The sequence below is a fragment of the Rhinolophus sinicus genome, chromosome 17 (assembly GCF_057876585.1).
Source record: "Rhinolophus sinicus isolate RSI-liver-muscle chromosome 17, RSI-T2T, whole genome shotgun sequence".
NCBI classification, from domain to species: domain Eukaryota; kingdom Metazoa; phylum Chordata; class Mammalia; order Chiroptera; family Rhinolophidae; genus Rhinolophus; species Rhinolophus sinicus.
The window spans coordinates 58,507,916-58,530,012 of NC_142517.1; the positions used below are offsets into that span (position 1 = coordinate 58,507,916).

At 39.0% G+C, this 22,097-nt stretch overlaps 1 protein-coding gene across 1 annotated transcript; it reads right to left on the minus strand.

Annotated features, from left to right (window-relative positions):
* Positions 1–6,124: 6,124 nt before the first annotated feature.
* FBXO45 (F-box protein 45) lies at positions 6,125–22,088 on the minus strand. The gene is made up of 3 exons (XM_019723024.3): positions 21,459–22,088; positions 14,963–15,319; positions 6,125–10,351 (listed from the first exon to the last, which is right to left on the minus strand). Exons 1-3 carry the CDS (start codon positions 21,765–21,767, stop codon positions 10,166–10,168), a joined length of 852 nt encoding a protein of 283 aa, XP_019578583.2. The 5' UTR covers positions 21,768–22,088; the 3' UTR covers positions 6,125–10,165.
* Between the last annotated feature and the right edge of the window lie 9 nt (positions 22,089–22,097).

A 22,097-nucleotide genomic window follows, 5' to 3' on the forward strand; every position in this document is an offset into this window, starting at 1 on the left:
AGTGGAAAGCAACCAGGCCTTTGAGTCAGAGATCTGAGTTCAAATCTAGACTCTGAAACTTAAATCTGTGTGACTTTAACAAATCACATGTCCTCTGTGATCCTCAGTTTTCTTTCCTATAAAACATGTACCATTGAGATGTGATAAATAAATGAAATAATGTAGGTAAAGCACATAGTAGGTGCTCAGAAATATTAGGCAAAACATCAAGCGATCCAAAGTGGAGGAGTAGATACATGCTGTGCTTGCCTTTTCCTGTGAACACATCCGAATTACAACTAAATTATAGAACAATCAACCTGGAGAACCATCTGAAGTCCAGCTGAACAGAAGTTTTATAACTTAGGATATAAAGAAGACACATCGAGACTGGTAGGAGGGGCAGAGACGCAAAACGGGCCAGCCCCAAACCTCTGTGGCAGATGAAAATTGGGAGGGCTATCTCGGCCACAGAGGTTCCCCATGGAAGAGCAAGGGATCCAAGCCCACACCAGCCTTCCCAGCCCAGAGTACTGGTGCTGGGAAGAGGAGCCCTACAACATCTGACTGTGAAAAACAGTGGGGATTCTGACTACCTGGGTGGGAAAAAAGGCTGCAGGAAACCCAGACATCCTCTTAAAGGACCCGTACCCAGACTCACTCACTCACAGGCACTCACTTTGGGATGGTGACTCAGGGGGCCTCAGAGACATGCGGGGGGTGGGGGGGCAGACTGAGGTGTGTATGGCTTCAGGGGGTGGGCTGAAAGATAGTTGCTGCTTTCCCTGTGTCGGGTTCTTCTACCATGCAGCCAGCAGATAGGTGCCATCCTTCCTGTGTTGAGACCGCCCCCAACAGGCCAAATCTGACTCTGAATTGGTCAGGTGAGCTCTGCTTGCTCCACCCTAGTGACTCACTGAGACCCTGCCACACCCAGCTCTTTACTGCACAAGGCTTTACAGCGGCTGAACCTTACCAGGAGCCAGCAACCAACAGCAGGCCTCAGTGTTTCCTGGCTTTTTGTGGAGCTACCCCAGACCCGATACTGGTGGCAGCCATCCTTGGTTCACAGTGTGGCCTTTCTCATGTGCCTCCAGGTCGAACACAGGCAGCGACCAACTGAGGATCACTTGATAGCTCTGTCATGTAGGGACTCTGGTCCCGCTCCCTGCACAAGAATGCAGGATATGGTGAGGCCAAAAGGAACAACGGAGCCATAGATAGGGGAATCATACCACTGGCGGCTGGGTTCTCCCTGGCGTCTGGGTTGGAGACACAGGAAGCAGCTAACTGGTAACAACTGATGGCCACCCAGCCACAGTGGATGGCCATCTGATTACAGATTATGGCCATCTACTACCCGAGCCAGCACCTTTCCACATGAAGCTGAGAGCCTGGAAACTGCTCTCTGGGACTCTGTCTCCACAAGCTCCTACCAGGTAGTCCTCAGCCAGTCACAGGAAGTGGATGACCTGAGACTGCACCAGAGCCCCTCCCAAGAGGCCCCAGAACCAACATACTTGGAGGTTGGCTTCAGACCAGAGCAGAACACCACCAAATTAGTCCCACAAGTGGCACACCCAAAAGGCAGCCTCAATAAGCACCAGAGCCTGCTGGGGGGAATGTCACTCAGTGGGTAAGTCCCCCACACAGCAGGCCGTAAGCTGTGGACTTGGCTCCATCTTCCTACAAGATCTCCTTTCTACCTCAAAACCTATAGCTCTAAGTTTCACTCTGTGAAAAGCAGGAACATTTCACTTAGTTGAAAAGTTAGCACTGTTCTCCCCAGTTCTTTTATTTTCCAGATAAAATAACTGAGGCACAGAGAAATCACTTCTCCCAAGTTACAGAGCTGTAAGTAGTAGAACTGGGGTTTGATTCCAGGCAGTCTTAACTCCAGAATCAATGCCCTTCCCTTATTCACTATACCATGTACTTTACAAACACTGGGTTACAAATGCAACCTGACAAAAGACCTTCCAACAAATCTGTAACACCCCAAAATAGTTTCTGGCCTTACCCCTTGTTCCAGTGAACAACCAAATACAGTATTGAAGTTGCCTTCAGAGAGAAATAGAACTGGTAGACAGAAAACTTACCAAGCATATTAGTTTCCTGAGGCTGCCATAGCAAAATACCATACAGTGTGTGGTTTAACCAACAGAAATTTATCATCTCCCTGTTCTGGAGGCCAGAAGTCCAAGACCAAAGAGTGAGGAGAGTTGGGTCCTTTTGAGAGCTGTGAGGGAGGAATCTGTCCCATGCCTCTTCCCTAGCCTCTAGTGGTTTGCTGGCAATCTTTGGCATTCCTTGTCTTCTGCTGCATGACCCCCAATCTCTGCCTTCATCTTCACGTGGCAGTCTCCCTGTGTGCATGTCTGTGTCCAAATATCCCCTTTCTATAAAGACACCAGTCACATTGGATTTAAGGCTCATCCTTCTCCAGTATGACCTTAAGTAAATGCAATGACCATATTTCTAAGTAAGGTCACATTCTGAGGAACTGGGTGTTATAGGACTTCGACATGTGATTTTATTACTTTTTTTCCTGCAGCAATTTTTAATGATTATTTTTTTATACAGAAGTAAAAAGCTTGATTCTACAATGTGGCAAGCCACAGACGCAGCTTCTCAGGTTTGGTTTAACACTCAAATTTCAAGGCCTTCCTGACTCAGGAAAGATACCAAATCCACTGCTCCCTGAAAGAATCCCAATAAGGACACTTCTTTTAAATGACTGCAGGAATTTAGCTCACTAAGGGATTTAGAAAGACCAACAGAGGAGATATTAGATAGGAACTAGCTCTGGCTCTGCCATTGACTTGCTCTTGATCTACGGCTAGTGGGGTTTTTTTCTACATATATTCTCCTAGTCATGAAACAGATTTTGCCTCCACTTTCAGGGTCCTTAAAAGTCAGTCCTGAATGGTGATCTCCTAGTTCAGGGGAGAATTACCTGTGAATGAATGTGTGTCTGTGTGTATACACACACACACACACACACACACACACACACACACACATATATGATTATATATACAATCATATATGTGTATGCGTGTGTGTATATATAATCATATATGTGTATGCGTGTATATATAATCATATATGTGTATGTATATATATAGATATATATATATATATATATATAGATGCCTGAGTTCATACCCTTATTCCATCTAATTTAATTTGCCTGAGCATCCCACGTATATATTGTAAAAGCTTCCCACATATATATTGTCTTGATGGTGATGGATGTATATGAATGTCAAACTTATCAAATTGTGTACTTTAAATATGTGTTGCTTACTGTACGTCAATTACATATCTCAATAAATCTGTTTGAAAACTTTAAAACTTCCCAAGTGATTCTAGTGGGCAACCCAAAATTAGAACCATTGGGCTGGGTCAACCTCCTCCTTTAAGCAGAGCAGGCAACGGCCTTAGAAGGGAAGACTGCTCAGGGATCACGTCATACTAGCAGCACCACCAGGACTTAGAACGTCTGACTCTTGAACTACCACTCCAGTGTCCTTGCCTTAAAATCAAAATGATAGGAAATTACTGAGCTCCCCAGAAAATTTTTAAAGAGGCACATGAAAAATTTGAAGTGCTAGGGTTGTTACTCAGAGGCGTAGGGCATGAGTTAAAACAAAAAACTAAAAGCCCACCAGCCTTTACTTGGTAGAATCACCACTTAGAGGGACAGTTAGGTGTCCTTTCAGTGTACACCAGGCATACCCTCCCCTCACTCTGCCCACTGGGCTGTGCAATCTAGTGGAGCGAGTAGAGCAAATGAGAAAAGTAACGCGTCAGCAGCTGTCACTCGGCTGGTAAGTGGCCTGTTGGCTGCCTCCTTCTTAACTCCTGACTTAGTTCCAACACTCTTTTGAATTATTCCTACCTCAGATTCAGCATGTTCAAAACTGAACTTATCACCTCCTACTCCAATCCGTTCCTCCTTTTCAATTTCCTCTACTAATAAAGAGTACCATTATTTTCCCAAATGTCCACACCAAAAAAAGTGCCTCATCTTCTACATACAAATGGTGTCCATTTATCTTCCTTAATATCTCTTACATCTTCCTCTGCATCCTGACAGTCACCTTACTTTAGGGCCTCATTATTCCCTGCCTAAACCTCCTGACTCATCTCCCGTCTTTCTATTACTGCTTTGGGCAACTGGAGTAATCGTGGAAAACGACATGGATCACGCCATGCCCCCTCTAAAACAGATTTGAACGGCTTCCCCATAAAAAATAGGATGAAACGCAAACTCCTTCGCATGACAATTATGATGTAGCCCCAATCCCTCTGTTCCATATCCTCTCCCACTTTTCCAGGAAGCACCGTTTCCATACATACACATCATACACACTATCCTATCTGCCTAGAGTAGCAGACCCATCCTCACCCACTCCTATTCATCTTCTAAGAGTTAGCTTAAATATCACTCCAGATTAAATACTCCGTCTCTATGCCACACTGGACCTCATACATGACTCCATTAAAGCAATTATTCCACTGTCATGGTAGTCTATTTCCACATTTGCTCTCATTAACTTGTGAACGACTAGAACATACCATTTTTCGTTTTTCTCTCTCTGCATCCTTAGGACCTGGCAAAAGCTTTGTACATATAGGTGCAAAAAAGTATTTAATGGATTATGAATTATCTTCTCTGATTTTTCTTTCTAAACTACCAAATGGGTGACTAGCAGCTGGGTGAGCAGGGCGATCCTGACAATTTCAGAAGCTATAGCTCAGCCACAGACACCTAAAATCCAGAGTAGCGTTGGGAGTTAATGAAACTGTCTGTTTCGTTATGGCCCCATAGGTGCTGAAATTCAGTGTTCCTCTAGACTGTGCTTGGAAACGTGGATGCGTTTGGCTGCTCCCCAAAACTCAATGTAGCCAGTCTCCATTACCAGTGTGCTTGTCAGCAAGTAGCCGTCCATCCACGCTCTTTACTGATCCGGGCTATTTGGTCATGAACTATTTCATTCTTTGGTTTGTTGAAGGGGGAAAGAAGTCATTGACTCCTCTCATTCCAACCTTAAACATTCTTTCCTTTAAAGGTAAAGGTCACCACTAAAGGGGCGTTGATGAGTAAAAGACCTTTTAAATACTGGCTGGATAATGTGAACAAGTTCGGTACATTAAAATAAACAAAAATATCTGGGCTATTCATACCATTACAATATCCCTCTATTAAATCTAACTTTGGATATCAGCATTTTAATAAATTATTTCAGGGAGTCTTTCTCCAGGGAGATGGGACCTCAAAATCATTACTCAATTTCATCCTCCATTTTGTTTGTAGAGGAAGAAAGGGAGCAGAAATACAGTATGACTTACTAATTAACATACCATAGGATAGGCAGGACTGGACTTCCCTAATCTTTTTCTTAAATGTTTTCTTGTTTAAAAAGAAACAGAAATTAAGTACCATCAACAGGATGATCTAAGGAAAACTTCCTAAATGATTTTTACTTCTTGAGTCTCTCATTATGAAATCTTATATACAAAAACTAAATAATGACAATCTTAAATCCTGAGAGACTGCTTCTATTAACAAACCATATTCTGAAAAGTAGAGAACATGTTGCTCTAAACATTTTAATGAATACATTAAATAAAAAGCAAATGGTTCAGGGGAGGATCCAAAAAAGAAATTAGGACAACAGACTGGTAAAGCTGTCCCTGGTATCTCTTCCCACTAAAGATAAATACAGAAATTGTACACCTACTTTTCTTTTAGAAAATTAAAACGTTTTGTATAAATTTTAACATATTAATGCATCAAGCAACTTTTAGCAACATGACCAACTCATGCCCTCTTTAAGGTTTTGGATCACAGGAGCCATTTGTTCAGCCACGTCAGTCTCTTATTACTCTGGGCAAACGATTGCATTATCAAACAACTATTATCTGGGGGTGGGCAGCAACAGGGGAACAGGATCCTAGTGAGTTACTATTCCCTGTCCATGTTCCATTCTAAACTTGGTAAATGTGGATTCCAGTATTAAAAGCCATGGAATTTGTAGGTAAATTCCATTACATTCGACTACTAAGATACCCGTTTTTCTTTCTGAGCTACATATAAAAAAAGGTCCTCATTTTAAATGTAAGCAATCACAGGTGGTTAATGTTTAACTTTTTATTAAGAAACTAAAGCAAAACAAAAGAATTTCCAAAAATTAAAATACAGATTTCTAATTTTAATTCTAAACAAATATGAAATCTACACCAAGACCTAAAAATCAGAGTTCACCAATATTTAAGAATAAAGGGGAATGGCTAAAATGCATTCACAGTCATTTCCTTGTTAGCCTCAGATTTGCATCCCTTTCCTTTGTGCTTCAGTTAAACAGGATACAGAATTTCTTTCTCATCTTTTGTTACTGTAGTCTGTAACTTTAGAGGAGCTTTTGTCTTCCTACAGTTCTCTCTCTATTCCTTCAGCAAATATGTGAGCACCTGCTTATTGGGTTGAGATGATTTAGACATAAAGATGAGTTCGTCAAAGATCCTGTCCTAAGATGTTCAGGGGAGAAAAGATACCAAGAAATAATCTATAAATAAATTTATAGGTGGTATAAAGTAATATAGCATGTTTTAAGTACAGATAAAATATAAAAATAGGAAAATTTCAAGGAAGGCGGGATTACATTCAGCTGGAGAAATTGAGGAATGCTTTGTGAGGATAGTATTTGGGTTGGATATGGACGGTTCCTTCAAGGAAGGCTTCAAAGAGGTCCCAACATGGTGGCCTTGATGTCTAGAGAGTAATCTTTTCAATGTTCATCTTTAAATCTCAAGTTTCTGTCTCTTCAAACTGCTAACTTTTTAAAATAAAAAATATTAATATTACAATTTATATGAACAGCAGTTTGGGGACTTAAATTAAAAGTTAATTATAATACCTCCTATATGGTTTCAGGGCTGTTACTTTCTAAACTCTTTCCCCGGTCAAATCATATCTAAAAGGCAGAAGATACCTAATCATTGAGCCATGACGTAAATATTCAACTGGGCAAAACCTACTGGCTTTAGGTGCTTTCTCAAGTCTAAACCTAAATTTACATGAATAAAAATGGAGATAAAACAAATGGCTTAACATTCAAAAGTCAGATAATGGAAAAAATAATGGCAACTATGAAATGATATATATTAAAACAACAGGACTCTTTGTATGAAATGTTTTAATGAATTATGAGCCATTGACCATTACAGACGTTAAGCCTAATATTTCTTCTTTCCTATGTAAAACCAGATGATCAGAACAGCCTATCTCAAATATGACAGAATACCATAGTATGAGTGAGAGTAATAGTAATGTTTGCTTACACATCTGCATGCTTCACTAAAGTTAAGAACCAGAGAATGCTCCCAGTTTCTCAAGTCAAAAAAGCAAATTCAATTACACATTTTTCCTGCTCAAAGTTTCAGTTGAAATACAAAACTACTTTGCCTTTCATAGCACTTTTTATCCATCACACAAGCACTTTCCTGTTATTTTCTCTACCCTCAATATTCTTGTGAGGTAGTGAAGGGAGGGAGCAAGGATACTTTAATTTTGCAGATGAGAAAACTTAAAGTGAATTTTGAACTCAACGGTGGCAGCGTACTGAAAATCATCTAGGAAATTTTAAAAAATGTTTATGGTTATGTCACATCCCAGACCAGTATCAGAATCTTAGATGTAGGACCCAAGTATCAATATTTTTAAAAACGCACATGACTCTAAAGTACAGCTATGGTTAACTACTGGTTTAGATGACTTATACTCAATCTTCAGGTACAACTGTCTTCTACCTAAATGCTCTCTGAAAAAGAGATTCCACTTCCTTGAACATTGTAGAAATTTGCTTCAATATTGTGTAGAGCTACTATTCGTTTCCAGTAACAAATTCATTTATCAGGTTATAAATGAAGGTTCTTCATTTCCCTGAGGCTCATGTTAAATATGAACCACCAATTTTATACAATTTGAAATGGGCTAGTAGGAAATTCAAATCTTTGAGATAAGAATAGCTTGTTAAACATTTAGGCAATTATTTGATTTCAGGTTTCATATGCAATAACCATGTGTTTTTGTTTTCCATTCAGCACCTTCAAAACTTCGTTACAAAATGAACATCTACTGACAAGACAAAATGGAAGTTTTAAACAAAACTCTTGGCGAAAGCTCTTGGAATTGGCTATATCACAACTTGAAAAAGAAAATAAGTACTTAAAGGGCTTTATAGTTTTCTAACCAGCTCAGTCTTCACCCTAACCCAGTTCTCTTTAATTTTAAACTTTGCCAAATTCCACACCAAGTCATTCCACACCAAGAAAAATCAATTTCTGTAGCAGCTATATTCTCTAATACATGTAACATATAATTTCACTTAGTACTATTAAGTATGGTTTCCAGGAGTTTCTTCTTGACATGGGTATCAAAAAGAATTTTTAACAGATTTCACCTTTAAGCAACATACTAAATACACAATAAATATTTATAAACCTGTCAGGTGGCAAAAATAAATCTTTGTTCATGATTCAAATCCCCTGCTTCATAGGAGTATTGATAATCTTAACTCTCAAGGAGCAGTCCAAGAACCCCAGCCAGCTTCTTGCTGTCCCTAATTTTATTAGATTTAAGACAAAATATACATACAGCAATAACCTAAAAAGTACAAAGATTCCACCTGCCTTAGTCAATTCTTATCACAAAGATGTATCTGACACCATACAATTTATACTTTCATACAGAAAGATGATGTTTGTTTCTCTTCTAACAAAAGAAAATCTCAGCTCATGTATGTTGGATTATTAATTCGAAAGAGTATTAGTGAAATCAGATTTATTAGTCAAAAATTCAGAATAGGAATTAATGTTAAGCTCTTCTACAATGAAACCTTCAAAATATTGCCAACCTGAAGTTTTCAGCACAAGGTGTTCTATTTCAAGTCCCATGGGGGCAATTACATATACTGAGATTAAGAACATTCTTAACCTGGGTTCAGGTTGGCACTGTTCCAGGTGGGTGAGTAAACATTTTCTTGATAACCCCAATGAAGAGTCTGAGGCTTAGATTGTTGCATGATGTAAACAATATGAAATTTTAAAAAATTATAATATCTACAGCATTATAAAGTTACAAAATAAAAGGACCATTTATCAATTCCTTTCCTAAGGTCTGTGACTAATAGCTTTCATATGTGAGGCCTATAAAAGCAAATGGCAATGTTGTGTATTGTCATGAGACACTTTCTCAGAAGGCCAAAAAATAAAACCAGGTACTACGAGATGCACATTATTATTACTGATATATGTACGGTTAGAAATAAATTTGCCTTCCCTCAATCTTTAGCCAGGAGATTAAAGGAGTTTTACAATAATTTTGGTCTTTTTTTTTTTTTTTTTAATCAGAATAGCTATAGAAACTGTAAACCAAATATAATACAAAATGAGCCAATACAACACATCTCCTCTCAAAATCCTCTTCGTTGTAGTTACCTAATTGTCCCTAAATGTTATTTTAATTTTGTACCATGTAGTGGTTTTTAAGAAATTGAACTAGAACAAAGCAATCACTTTGTCCTGTTTTTTTTTATAGTTGTTTTTACACACATATTGTATATACAACTTGTAAAATAGCTGCACAATTTTACATCTCACTGTTAGAGAAGTGCAGTCCAAGCAGACCATGCTTCTCAATATATTAAAAATATTAAATAAAACCCAACCAGTTTCATACTTTTCTAATAGTCAAGCTGGTTGGAAAAAAAGGGTCTGGAGAAAAAACAGGCAGTTGTAAAACAGGGTCAGTCTTTCTTCACAAACACACTACTTAAAAATCTTGCTATTTCCTTATCTTATCCCTTTTACAGCATCTCTAAAATCTCACCTTAAAAGTTGGAAATAACACATTGCTAACTTAGAGACAAAATCAGTTGCAACATGCATATGTCAACTGCCCACTCAACCAAGTGCAACCCTGAGGATTTTCTGGCCCAGTAGAAAGAGGAAACACTAAGATAATCTCTGCTGTAGAGTTGCTTCTCCAGTTAACAATTTCATTGTGTTTTTCAGGATGTTTCTTGGGCATGCATGTATGACACTGTCACTTCATGATTCTAATTTCCACAAGCAGATTATCTCCTCTACTTTGTCTTTCATCCCAAGAAAGCCACTGTCATCCATCCAAAGGTTTTCCAAGGTAAACCAAAGTCACTTCTGTGTTGCCATATACAGCAGAAACTGCTGGATATAAGCAGGCCTTTGGAAGTCCTCTAAAGGCAACCCCCAGGAACTCATATCCACGTTCAAAAGCTAAAGTCTTATCTTCCATGTCCAAGATGACTCGAATTCTTTCTCCTATCTGTAAACAGATATCAAAATAAGGTTAGAAGAAAGCCCAGCAAGGGCATAGCTACAAGAAACATGATACAAATGAACAAGTTGAAAATATTATTTTGAATATATACCAAAAGTTATCTAGAAAAACCTGAAGAGAAGTTTTCTGGTCAAGGAGAAGCAGCTAGAAAAAGGACACATATCAATTTCATTACAACTTGTTTTGATAGTTTTTTTTTAATTTAAGACTTACATGGGGCCTACATTTAATACTGAAAATTTAAATGCTCCCCTTGAACAATCCCCAGATTCTTTGTTTAAAGGTTTTTTTTCTTAAGCTTACCACTAAAAGCTGTAACTTTACCAAAAAAGGCTATCTAAATAACCTTTTCAAATTACTATAATACACACACACAACGGAATATTATTCATCCATGAAAAGAAACGCACTTTTGATACATGCTAGAACATGAATGCACATTGAAAACATTATGCTAAGTGAAATATGCCAGACACAAAAAGATAAATACTGTATGATTCCACTTGTATCAGGCACCTAGAATATTCACATTCATAGAGTCAGTAAGCAGAACAGCGGTTACCAGAGGCTAGGGGTGGGGAGTGAGAAATCAGGAGTTATTTTTTTAATGAGCAAAGAGTTTATGTTGGGGATAATTAAAAAGTTTTGGGTACAGATAATGGTGATGGTTATACAACACTGTGAATGTATTTAGTGCCACTGAATTATACACTTACAAATGGTTAAAATTATAAATATTGCTGTGTATATTTTAATACAATAAAAAATTACATATATATTATAATAAAACACTTATATAGTCTTTAAAGTTTATACAGCAGTTCTATATATAATGTGGAACTTACATAGTCATAAACAGACAAATCCAACTAAAAGTTCTAAAGAAGTAGAACAGGCTTTATTAAATAGTCACTTTATGGCCCACCGCTCTAAAAACATCTGTTTGTCATAAAAACAGCAGCACTGGTAGTTAAACTAAACTGGAAGCACAATATAGCCAGTTATTTTCCCATTTAGAAAAGTAAGCAAAGAAATAAGGATGTTTCACCTTTATAATTTGTGTCTAAATACTTGAAGGTAGAAAGTCCTAACATTTGCAATCAAAAATAATTTTATATTTCCAAATTATGCTAACTCCTGCTCTTGTTACTTTTCTTCATTGTATTTCCTATCACAAATAACTACCAACATCTGCTTTTTTCTTCCCTTTGCCCAACGTGCAGATTAACGCACACCCAAGTTTGTGGACCTAAGAATATTATAACCATCATCAACACTACTGCCATCAACAAAACATGAACAACAAAAAATAGAAATGAAGAATTAATATTTTGTTGGGTATTCATTTTGTGATTCATTTGTATTATCTCTTTTGATCCTCACATCAATCCTAGGAGTTATCCCTATTTTACAGAAGATGAAACTAAGAAGATAGTCCCACTGCTGGAGAAATTTGCAAGTTTGCTCCACCTACAACTGAGCATACAGCATGCACACAGCACAGGGAGCTGAAAGCAGAAGTCTTACTAGCTTTAGGTATCAGAAGGCAAAACTTGGAGATGGCAGAGTAACTGGAAACTTAGAGTTGGAACTCTAGAAGCAACCGAACCACAAAGAGGATGAGCCCCCAAATCTGAGAATAAACTCTGCCCAAATCCTGGTGTGATAACTATATAACACAGACATAGAGGAAACCTCCAGGTAACTAGCTGAAATAGTAGCAGCGAGAAACCAAAACACAAACAAACAAACAAACAAATAAAAAAACTAAACAAAGACATTAGCTGGTACACACCATGGGGGAGACAGTCTACAGTTTGAGTCCATGCACATTAAAAGCATGCTAGAACAAGAAAACCTACAGTCTTCAGAACACCAAAGCAACTTCTAGAGGAACAAAACACTCAGGTACTACTGCATATTATCTATAATGTCCAATGTGCAATTTAAAAATTACTGGATATGAAAAGAAACAGCAAAGTACAACTCATACCCCCGGGGGAAAACAAGGGCAGTCAATAGAAACTGATTCCAAGTAGGCCTTGATGTTAGATTGACAAAATCTTCAGAGCAGTTATTATAAATATGGGCAAAGAATTAAAGAAAAATCTAGGATTAATGAATACACAAATAGAGAATCTCAATAGAGAAATGGAAACTATAAAAAAAGAACCAAATGAAAATTCTAGAACTGAACAGCACAATAACTAAAATTCACTAGCCTGGCTTAATAGCAGAGTTGAAATGGCAAGAAGAAAGCATCTATGAACTTGAAGATAGAGCAATAGAAATTATCCAATGCAAAAAAAAGAAAGAAAAGAAAAAATGTAGCTTCAGAGGCACAGAGACAAGGACAATATCAAGTAGTAAAACAATTAAATTAAATGTAAATGGATTAAACATTCAAATCAAAAGATAGAGTATGAGATCAGGTTTGCTAAAAAGCAAGACCCGGGTCCGGCCCGGTGGCTCAGGTGGTTAGAGCTCCTTGCTCCTAACTCCGAAGGCTGCCGGTTCGATTCCCACATGGGCCAGTGGGCTCTCAACCACAAGGTTGCCAGTTCAATTCCTCGAGTCCCGCAAGGGATGGTGGGCTCCGCCCCCTGCAACTAAGATTGAACACGGCACCTTGAGCTGAGCTGCCATTGAGCTCCCAGATGGCTCAGTTGGTTGGAATGCGTCCTCTCAACCACAAGGTTGCCGGTTCGACTCCCACCAAGGGATGGTGGGCTCTGCCCCTTGCAACTAGCAACAGCAACTGGACCTGGAGCTGAGCTGCGCCCTCCACAACTAAGACTGAAAGGACAACAACTTAACTTGGAAGAAAGTCCTGAAAGTACACATTGTTCCCCAATAAAGTCCTGTTCCCCTTCCCCAATTAAAAAAATAAATAAATAAAAATAAAAAAATAAAAAGCAAGACCCAATTATTGTAAAAAGCAAAATCTGATTACATCTGTCTAGAAAACCTACTTTTAATACAAAGACAGACTGAAAGTAAAAGGATAGGGGGAAAGAGGTACTTTGCAGTAGTAAGCATAAGGAAGTTGGAGTGGTTTTATTAATATGAGACAAAATAAACTTCAAGACAAGGAATATTACTAGAGTCAAAGGCGAATTCATAATGATAACAGAGTTAATCAGTCTGGAAGAAATAATAATTATAAATGTATATCCACCTACTAATAATAACAGAGCTCCAAAACACCTGAAGCAAAAACTGACAGACTGAAAAAAGAAATAGATAAATTAGCAAGTACAGGTGGAGATTTCAATACTCCACTCGGTAAATGATAGAACAGGTAGAAAGAAAAACTAGTAAAGATAGAGAAGACATGAACACTATTAACTAACTTCATTAGTTAGTTGGGTGAAATGACATTCACCCAAATGTCATTTATGGCCTATTTCATCAAAAAGCAGGATATATGTTGTTTTCAAGCACACATGGAACATTAATCAAGATAGATCATATGCTGGGAATAAAACAAGTCTCAATAAATTTAAAAGAACTGAAATCGTATTTTTAGTTCTACTACTTTAGTATGCCTGACTTGCAGTCATTACTGAGGCTCGAGTTTTCAAGCCACATGTTCATCTGAAATATGCACTATATAATTCCTCAAAATTTCAAGTTTCTTATCAGATTATTGTGTTTTAGACCGCTGAATCTATAGTAATCATATAGATCTTATAAATAATTTTGAGCCTAGAATCAAGTAAGTATGGTGTAAGGCTAAGATGAAAAGAATTTAAAATGCAGAAGTTTGCCTGAACTTGCCTGTCTTTATAGAAATCGGTAACACCTCCAGAGTCTTTGAATCCACAAACAGATTAATAAATAGCAGGGGGTATGTGTATGCATGTACACAGGTGCATTTGTGGGGCTGAGATGTCTAGAAAAAGCAGATTTGGATGTGCTATGATATAGGAAAGATGAAGAGTCTAGAGCATGAGTTGGCAAACTATGGCTCCTGGGCCAAATCTGGCCTGCAGCTCATAAAGGTTTTATTGGAATACAGCTATTTTTATTGGAACACAGCTATGCTTTTACATATAATCTATGGCTATTTTTGTGCTGTAACAGAGTTGACTAATGACCAAGACCATATGAACGACAAAGCCTAAAATATTTACATCTGGCCCTGTACAGAAAAAGTTTGCCAACCCTTGATTTAGAACAGGGGTGTCCAAACTTTTTTCAATGTTTTTCACCAAGGGCCATATACAGTAAAACACACAAATAGCCGGGTCACTCACTCAAGGTGAAGTACGTATTGCCTCACCTGGTTTATTTAAGTAAACTAAATATACTTTTGGAATTTGCTGCAGGCCAATAAAAAAATGGATCACGGGCCGCAGTTTGGACACCCCTGGTTTAGAACAAAGATGGACTGCTCAAGGTCAAATATGTATTAGGAAACAAATATTGAGATACTAAAAGATTATCATCAGAGTAGCAAAGAAAGACCAGTTACACTATTTAATTAAAAATTACCAAAAAAGTTATACAAAGCTACTATATTTCATAAATTTGAAACAAATTAAAACATGATTTGACAAAGGCCCACATCGAAGAAAATACCTAGCTTCTCACCTGATATTTTGGTGCGTTGTTGCATTGTGGAAAACTACCATTGACTTCTCCATTATGTAGTAGATTATTGTCCACCAGATTCCAGCCCCAGCTCTGGTCATCACTGCCCAGCAATGCCACATAACCTTGGCACTGCATGGGGGCCCGTTTTGTGGCAATTCCAATCACTGCCACAGTGCCCAGAGGGCCCTCCCACCATACTTCCCATGCATGGCGGCCCTCACTGAAACCAATCTTGGTCCTTGCACCATCAGTGCTCTGAGCAATGGGGTTTCGATGCAAAGTAAAGCCATTTTTCTTAATGTAGACATTCCTGGAGCAGTCATTAGTGCTGAAGGCATGTTGGAAAGCACGTACCTGAAAAGATGAAAAACAGACCAGAGAAACAGAAGTTGGATTTTTCTCAAATATTAAAAAGTACCCAAACTTTAGGCTATGTGTTTTTAACCAATAAAGTTATATATTTTTAAATAATAAAACAAGCATTTCCAAAAAATGACTAAAGTTTCAGGATGGGATACTAACATTTAAAATAACTGCCAACTATTTCATTATTGATCAAAATTCTAAACCGTAGCATTATTTCTCCAAAAAGACTTCTTAAAGATATCAAAAGATATACACAAGAATCCTTATATTTTAGAGATAACACTGAAATATTTATGGATGACATAATGATATTTGGGAATTGCTTTGAAATATCCAGGGTGGAGTGGGAGAGTTGGTGTGGTAAACATGAAACTAGATTGCCCATGAATGAATCATTGGTAAAGCTTGGTGATAGGTACAGAGAGGTTTGTTAAACTATTTTCTATACTCTTGCTTATATTTGATATTTTATATCAAAAAGTTAAGAGATGTACAGTTTTCATGTTGGCAATGTTATCACCAAAAGGGTATTTTAAGTAAAATAGAGAATTTAGTCATAGCAGCTCTAAAGTTTATGAAAAATTTGAATAACCACAAATTACGTTTGCGCCTCAGCCTCCTTGCTAGGTCTTACTCATACACTGAGACAGCACCACTCTCATTTTAACAAATCAAATAATCCCCTAGGTATATCTAAATTCAACCACTAGAATTTATAAAGAGATAGGCATTCAGGATAGCTTTCCATTGATAGAACACGTTAGTTTACCCTCAGTAATTACCAGCTTTCTTTAAGCTTCCAAAATACAGTATGAAAATTGCTACTCTGTATAAATAATAACAATTTCTCATGTTCTAATAATTTAAAGCTTTTGGTTTCTGTTTTTTTTTAATACCTTACTTTATTAAAACCACCCAAAAGCAGCCAAAGGCTGGGACCCATTGCTTTAGTTAACCTGAGAAATCAACTCCAGAATCATACAATTTCAGCACAGGAAAGAAGGACCTTAAATGTCACCTAGTCCAACTCAGGGATGAGGACACAGACCTAAAAGTCAACAGCTAGTTAGAGCAAGAGCCCCACAGAGAAGTCAGGTATCCAGTCCCCTCATCAAGTGTTCATTTACTAGCCAGTACACCACTGTTTCATTGTTGTACTCCAGAGCAGAGAAATTTAATAAAAAAACAAACAAACCCTTCTTGTTTTATGCATCCCGTGTTTTCATGAGGAGGCTGTAAAGCTAAAGTATTCCTATTTTTTTTTCCCTATCTGTTCCTATTTATAACACACTTTTAAGCATCTAAAAGATCGGAACAAAAGATTAAAAGGGGGAGTAAAATGTCCCCAAAATATTAAGTATTGCCCAAATAACCTAAGAGATTACTATCAAGACAATTAGTCCCTCATTATAAAATATTTAATTAATACTTACCCCAATTCTTATAAATACCAACTGGTTTTTCTCTATCTTTATTCTCTTTGCCAGTGACACTGTTGACAACCTCTTCCTCAAACATCTATGACATCTTCCTGTTACCCTGGGCTGATCCTCACTATATCCTTTTTTGGTGACTACGCTACCTCTGCCCCCCAAACTCTCCAGAACTCAGTTCTTAACCCTCTACCTGAATTCTTTCCAGACCTTTCTAAAACAGCACGTTTATTACATCTCATCCCAGTTCAATAACCTTTGATAGTTCCATATTGACTACCACATCGACCGTGAATTCTTCTGGCTTTCAAAGCCCTCCAGATGTGGTTCCTCCTATTTCTCTCACTTTGCGTTGTTCTCCTTGCCTGTAGTATCGTACCTGCTTTCCTTCCCCCACATATCCTCTATGACCAGCCCAAGTCATACCACCTCCATGAAGCTATTCTTAACCAAGACCACCCAATCTCTTTGACTTCTCTCACCTGAATTCCACAGTCTGCACCACACAACACTTAACTCTGTACACACCCCAACCATTTGGTTCCAGTTAAAAAATACCTTGCAAAAAATCTTATCTAACCTAACCTGATCAAACCTCTATAAGATATACAGAGAATAGAAGAGCATGTTCAACAACACCATGGGAATGAAATCTGCAAAACCCAGATTGAGGGAAACTTTACAGGGTAAACCACCTGGTTTCTTCAACAAATAAGTTGCAGGGGTGGGAGGTGGGGAGATGGAGGGTGAATGTGTAGACTGAAATAGCCTAAAGAGACATATCAACTGTTTCCCATGGGAATATTATATAGATCTTGATTAAATAAATGGTAAATTAAAAATAAACACTTGATTTATAAGGCAATGGAAATCAGAACACTGCATTTTTTATATTAAGGAATTACTGCGAATTTCTTTAATTTTTAGATAAGATGATATTGCGATTATGTTAAGTGTCCTTATCTTTTAGAGATGGATACTGACAAATTCAGATGAAATGGAAAAATACACAAATTAATAAATAAAAATCTGTAGTTCCTGTCTCCAAGTCTCATGCACAACCTGGATTTTGCATTATGGCAAACAGCTTTAAAACCTTGTTTAGGAAATAAGTCTGAACTTTAGAGAATTTAGTTAGATGACAAGTATGATGGAAATAATTGATGCTATTTATTAACACAAACTTTTAAGAAGACAACTCCTAAATAGATTGACAACTCCAAATACTTTCGTTTAATGCTATCCCAAGGCTGTTCCCATTTTTCTCTCAGTTACCCAAGCTCCCTGGAAATCCTATCTGATTCTTCCTTCTTCTTCATCTCACTCACTCGGTAAGCTAGCCGTCCCCCGTGTGGATTTGTTCTCTGCAGTAGTTCTCCCAACCACCTCCTTCTCTCCACCATACACTTGTTCATACCTTTGTTTTATACACTGCCTAAGTACCTCTGGTACAATCACTAGCCCCTGCCTTCTCCAATTCATCTTATAGCCTAGTTTTTCTAAAACACAGCTCTAATTGTCACTCCTCTACTCAAAATCCTGTGGTTTCCAACTGTAGAACAAAGCCCAAACTATAGACTAAAGGCTGTATTTCAAGGCCCTCCATGATTTATCTCGTTTCAGCTTACCTTTACAATCAAATTTCCCACTACTTGGATTCAATCTAATTGAACTATATTTTTAGCCTCTCCTCTAAGCTCCAAACTGTAAGAGATGCCTATTTGAAATCTTTTGGATATCTCAAATACACTTAAATTCTCCTCTAACGAAACTGAACTCATTCCTCCTAAATCCAGCCCAGGTCATCTCTCTATTATGTAAGCCAAATACCTAGGCGTCATCCTTAGCACTTTCCTCTTCCTCACCCCTAATTCAAATCTATTGCTAAGTCCTGTAGATTTCACGTCCTAAGTCTCTCCTAAATTTCTCCCCATCTGCTCCACTACCTACTTCCTAATTGATCTATCCATATTTCTAAGGTTTCCCTCCAACTTGTTCTCCATACTGGTTAGAAATAACCTCTCAAAAATGCAAAATAATCATATCACCAATCCCCACACTCCAAACTCCCCTTGCTTAGTTCAAAATGGCTATAGTTTAGTCCCAGGCCACCTCTTCCATCGTATCTCAACCTGCCTCACCTTCACTCTCTATGTTCCAGCTACATTGATGTATTTTCTGTCCCTCATACTCATCAGGTTTCCTCTGGAAGGCTCTTCTCTCACCCCTTGGCCTATTTATTCTTCTCCTTCAGGTCTCAGTTCATGCATTATTTCTTCAGAAAGGGCCTTCCCTGACCTGCACACCTAGGTCAAATCCTCCATTACTGACACTCAGAACACCACGTGTCTCTCCTTCACAGTACTTAGCACAGATGGAATTTTATAACTGTGTGATTATTTGATTAATGTCCATTCTGCCCCCACCCCCCACCAGATTGTGAAGCAAGGCATCCATGAGTTTGTGTCTTGTTTTCATTCATTCCATCTACAAAACTGAACATAGTTCCTGGCATTCATATTTTTTTAAATAAAAATACAGTATATGCTGTAGAAAGCCTTGGCTTTCCTCTTGTACCGCTTTTGTTCAGGGTATTTCCTCTTAGTAAAATATTCAAATCCTCTCTATCTTTAAAATTCAACTCAGATACATCTCGACCTCAAACCTTCTCCAACCCTCCTCTCAGCTTGTAAATCTCTCCTCTCACTGAACTTCTAGTATATGTTTCTTTTTATGTCTCTAATAGGAGTAATTTCTACCAGGTGTTGGTTATTTCTATACATTTTTTTCTCCTGTATTAGACTCAGCACTTACTTATTAGACTTCTGACTTCTTTTGAATTAATCTTTTTATCCTCAGGATATTCAAGAAAAGTCCTCCATCATCTGAATGAATATGTTATGAGTACAAGTCTACAATACTTGTAGTGCTTGTAGTAGAAAGACATACAAAGTATTAGAAATTTAAGAAATCTAAACTATCTACCGTGTTTCCCCGAAAATAAGACCTAGCCCGACAATCAGCTCTAATGCATCTTTTGGAGCAAAAATTAATATAAGACCCGGTCTTATTTTACTATAAGACCCGGTCTCATATAATATAACATAACATAATACCGGGTCTTATATTACTTTTTGCTCCAAAAGATGCATTAGAGCTGATTGTCGGGCTAGGTCTTATTTTCGGGGAAACACGGTAGAGAAGATACAAAAGGAATAGGTAACACAGGTTGCCTCCTAAGAAGGAAAACTGGGTGGCTGGGGGAAAAGACATTTTGCTTCCTTTGAATGTTAACTCACATGAACACATTATCGATTACATATTATATGAGTCTTTAATCAGGTGAACATATCTATGACAGAAAAATTACCAAAATGCTTTAAAATAAAAATAAACTTTATGGAGAAATAAAAACTAAATAAAATTTATGAAGCCTACACATGTATCAGGCAAAATAGGACAAAACTGCAATATTTGCACCCTACTATATAAATTACAACTAGTATCCACTGAGCATCTACGATGTACAAATATTGTCAAAGTAAATTAACATTATTTTGCTTAGTAGGAAAACAACTTGATAGATCATTTAACAGGAATATTCCTTAAACTTATTAAACCAAAACGTGCTTTATTACAGAAGAATAAATTTTACATCTATTTCACATGAAAAAAAGTTTACTTTTTACTCTGACTCTGACTGGTAGTCTAGCATTAAAAAGGGATGTTTTCCCATTTTAGTTATTAATGTATTTTTTTATGTTTACCACATTCTAAGCGAGACTTTATCCTCTCTCATATGGCTCTTGAAGACTGCTATACTAAATAGCTGCTATCCATCCAAATGAACTCAAGCTTGAGGCCTTTTTTTGGTATTGCCTGAAGAATCCTTGCAGCCCTACCATTACCTGTTACTAGACATTTTTATTTGCATATGAAGGTAGGAATATGCACAAGAATCTAGAAGAAAAAGAGGCAGCAAAACCGGAATTCTATGACAAATAGAACAGTAGAGACACACCATAAAGGTGGAACTAGGAAAAAGTTGGCAAGGAAGTAGCCAATAATAGTGAGACAAGGCAGTATTATGACGGTTAAGCAATGCCGACGGGAGTTGGGTCTATTAAAGCCTGTATCTTGAAAGTTAGCAGGATGCCTAGGACCACACTCATTTATACACCCGAAACACTGTAGAAGGAATTAAAAAGAACTTGGGTGAAAATAAAGAAAAACAAATGGTTATAAATCAGAGTTTGGAAAAGGTGAGGTGAATGTGGGATGAAAGCGAAGATCTTAGAACTAAACCGATGTTAAGGCAGCAGGAAGATCTATTAAAGCCTATTTGGAGGGCAGGGAGAAAAATAAGATTAGAGTATTGAACGTATCACAATGAGGGCGGTATGTGTTTATAGGGAAAGACAGGGTAAGGTAGAATGAGTGATGGAAACCAGGGATGGGAAACCATCTGGATCTTCAAAAAGTCTATCACGGAAGTGGGGTGAGTTAAGGCGCATAACTTCAATCCAAAGAGAAGAGGATCTTCATGGAGGGGGGAGGTGAGGTAAGGTATGGACAAGTGCGGTGGAAAGGCGGGATGGTGAAGCGAGGCGTCTGACTCAGAAGCCTAGAGAAACACTGAGGGCCGTGCGCAGGAGCGGGGCTGGGGGCAGCGGCGTGGCCGGGGGATCCCTCACCTTGGCCTTGTAGCTGGGCAGGTTGCAGAGGATGTCCGTGCGCAGAGCCTCTTCTGCCAGGCTGCGGGCGCACAGGCTCCGCCACACCTCGCTGTTCTCATCGCCGTGAAGGCAGCGGTACCAGTGCTTGCACACCAGGGCGCAGCTCCGCAGCTCGGACAGCTCCAGGTAAGAGAACACCAACTCCAGCACCCGGCTGGGCAGCCGGCCCCCGGCCCCCGAGCCCGAGCCCGCGCCCGCGCCCGCGCCGCCGCCGCTACAGCCAGCGCCACCCGAGGCTGCTCCAGCCCCCGGGGCCGGGGCCGCCATCACCTCACCAGCCGGCCCACGGGCCGCCGCCGCTGCTGCCGCTTCTCCCCGTCTCTGCTGCGGAGGCCAAGCCTCGCCTTGAGACGGGAGCAGCTCGCTCACCGCCCCTCTCACAGCCAACTGCCCTGCCCCTCCACCACTCCCGCCCCTGCCCGGGGGCGCCCGCCGCGCGCCCCGCCTCACTGAGGGCAGAAGCACCCGCCACACGGGCGTCCCCCGCCCCTCCCCCGCGACTCAGCGCGGGCGCCGGAACCGCCCGACTCGCACGGCGTCCCCGTGGCGCGCCCGTGGCTCCGCCATGCGGGTTGAGGGCACGAAGCAAGGGCGCAC

Excerpts from the sequence above, each read along its gene's own strand:
- FBXO45 (XM_019723024.3), bottom strand. The coding sequence starts at position 21,767 with ATGGCGGCCCCGGCCCCGGGGGCTGGAGCAGCCTCGGGTGGCGCTGGC. Across the intron at positions 15,320-21,458 it reads TGCCCAGCTACAAGGCCAAG|GTACGTGCTTTCCAACATGC; the intron begins GTGAGGGATCCC and ends TCATCTTTTCAG. Across the intron at positions 10,352-14,962 it reads ACAACGCACCAAAATATCAG|ATAGGAGAAAGAATTCGAGT; the intron begins GTGAGAAGCTAG and ends ATCTGTTTACAG.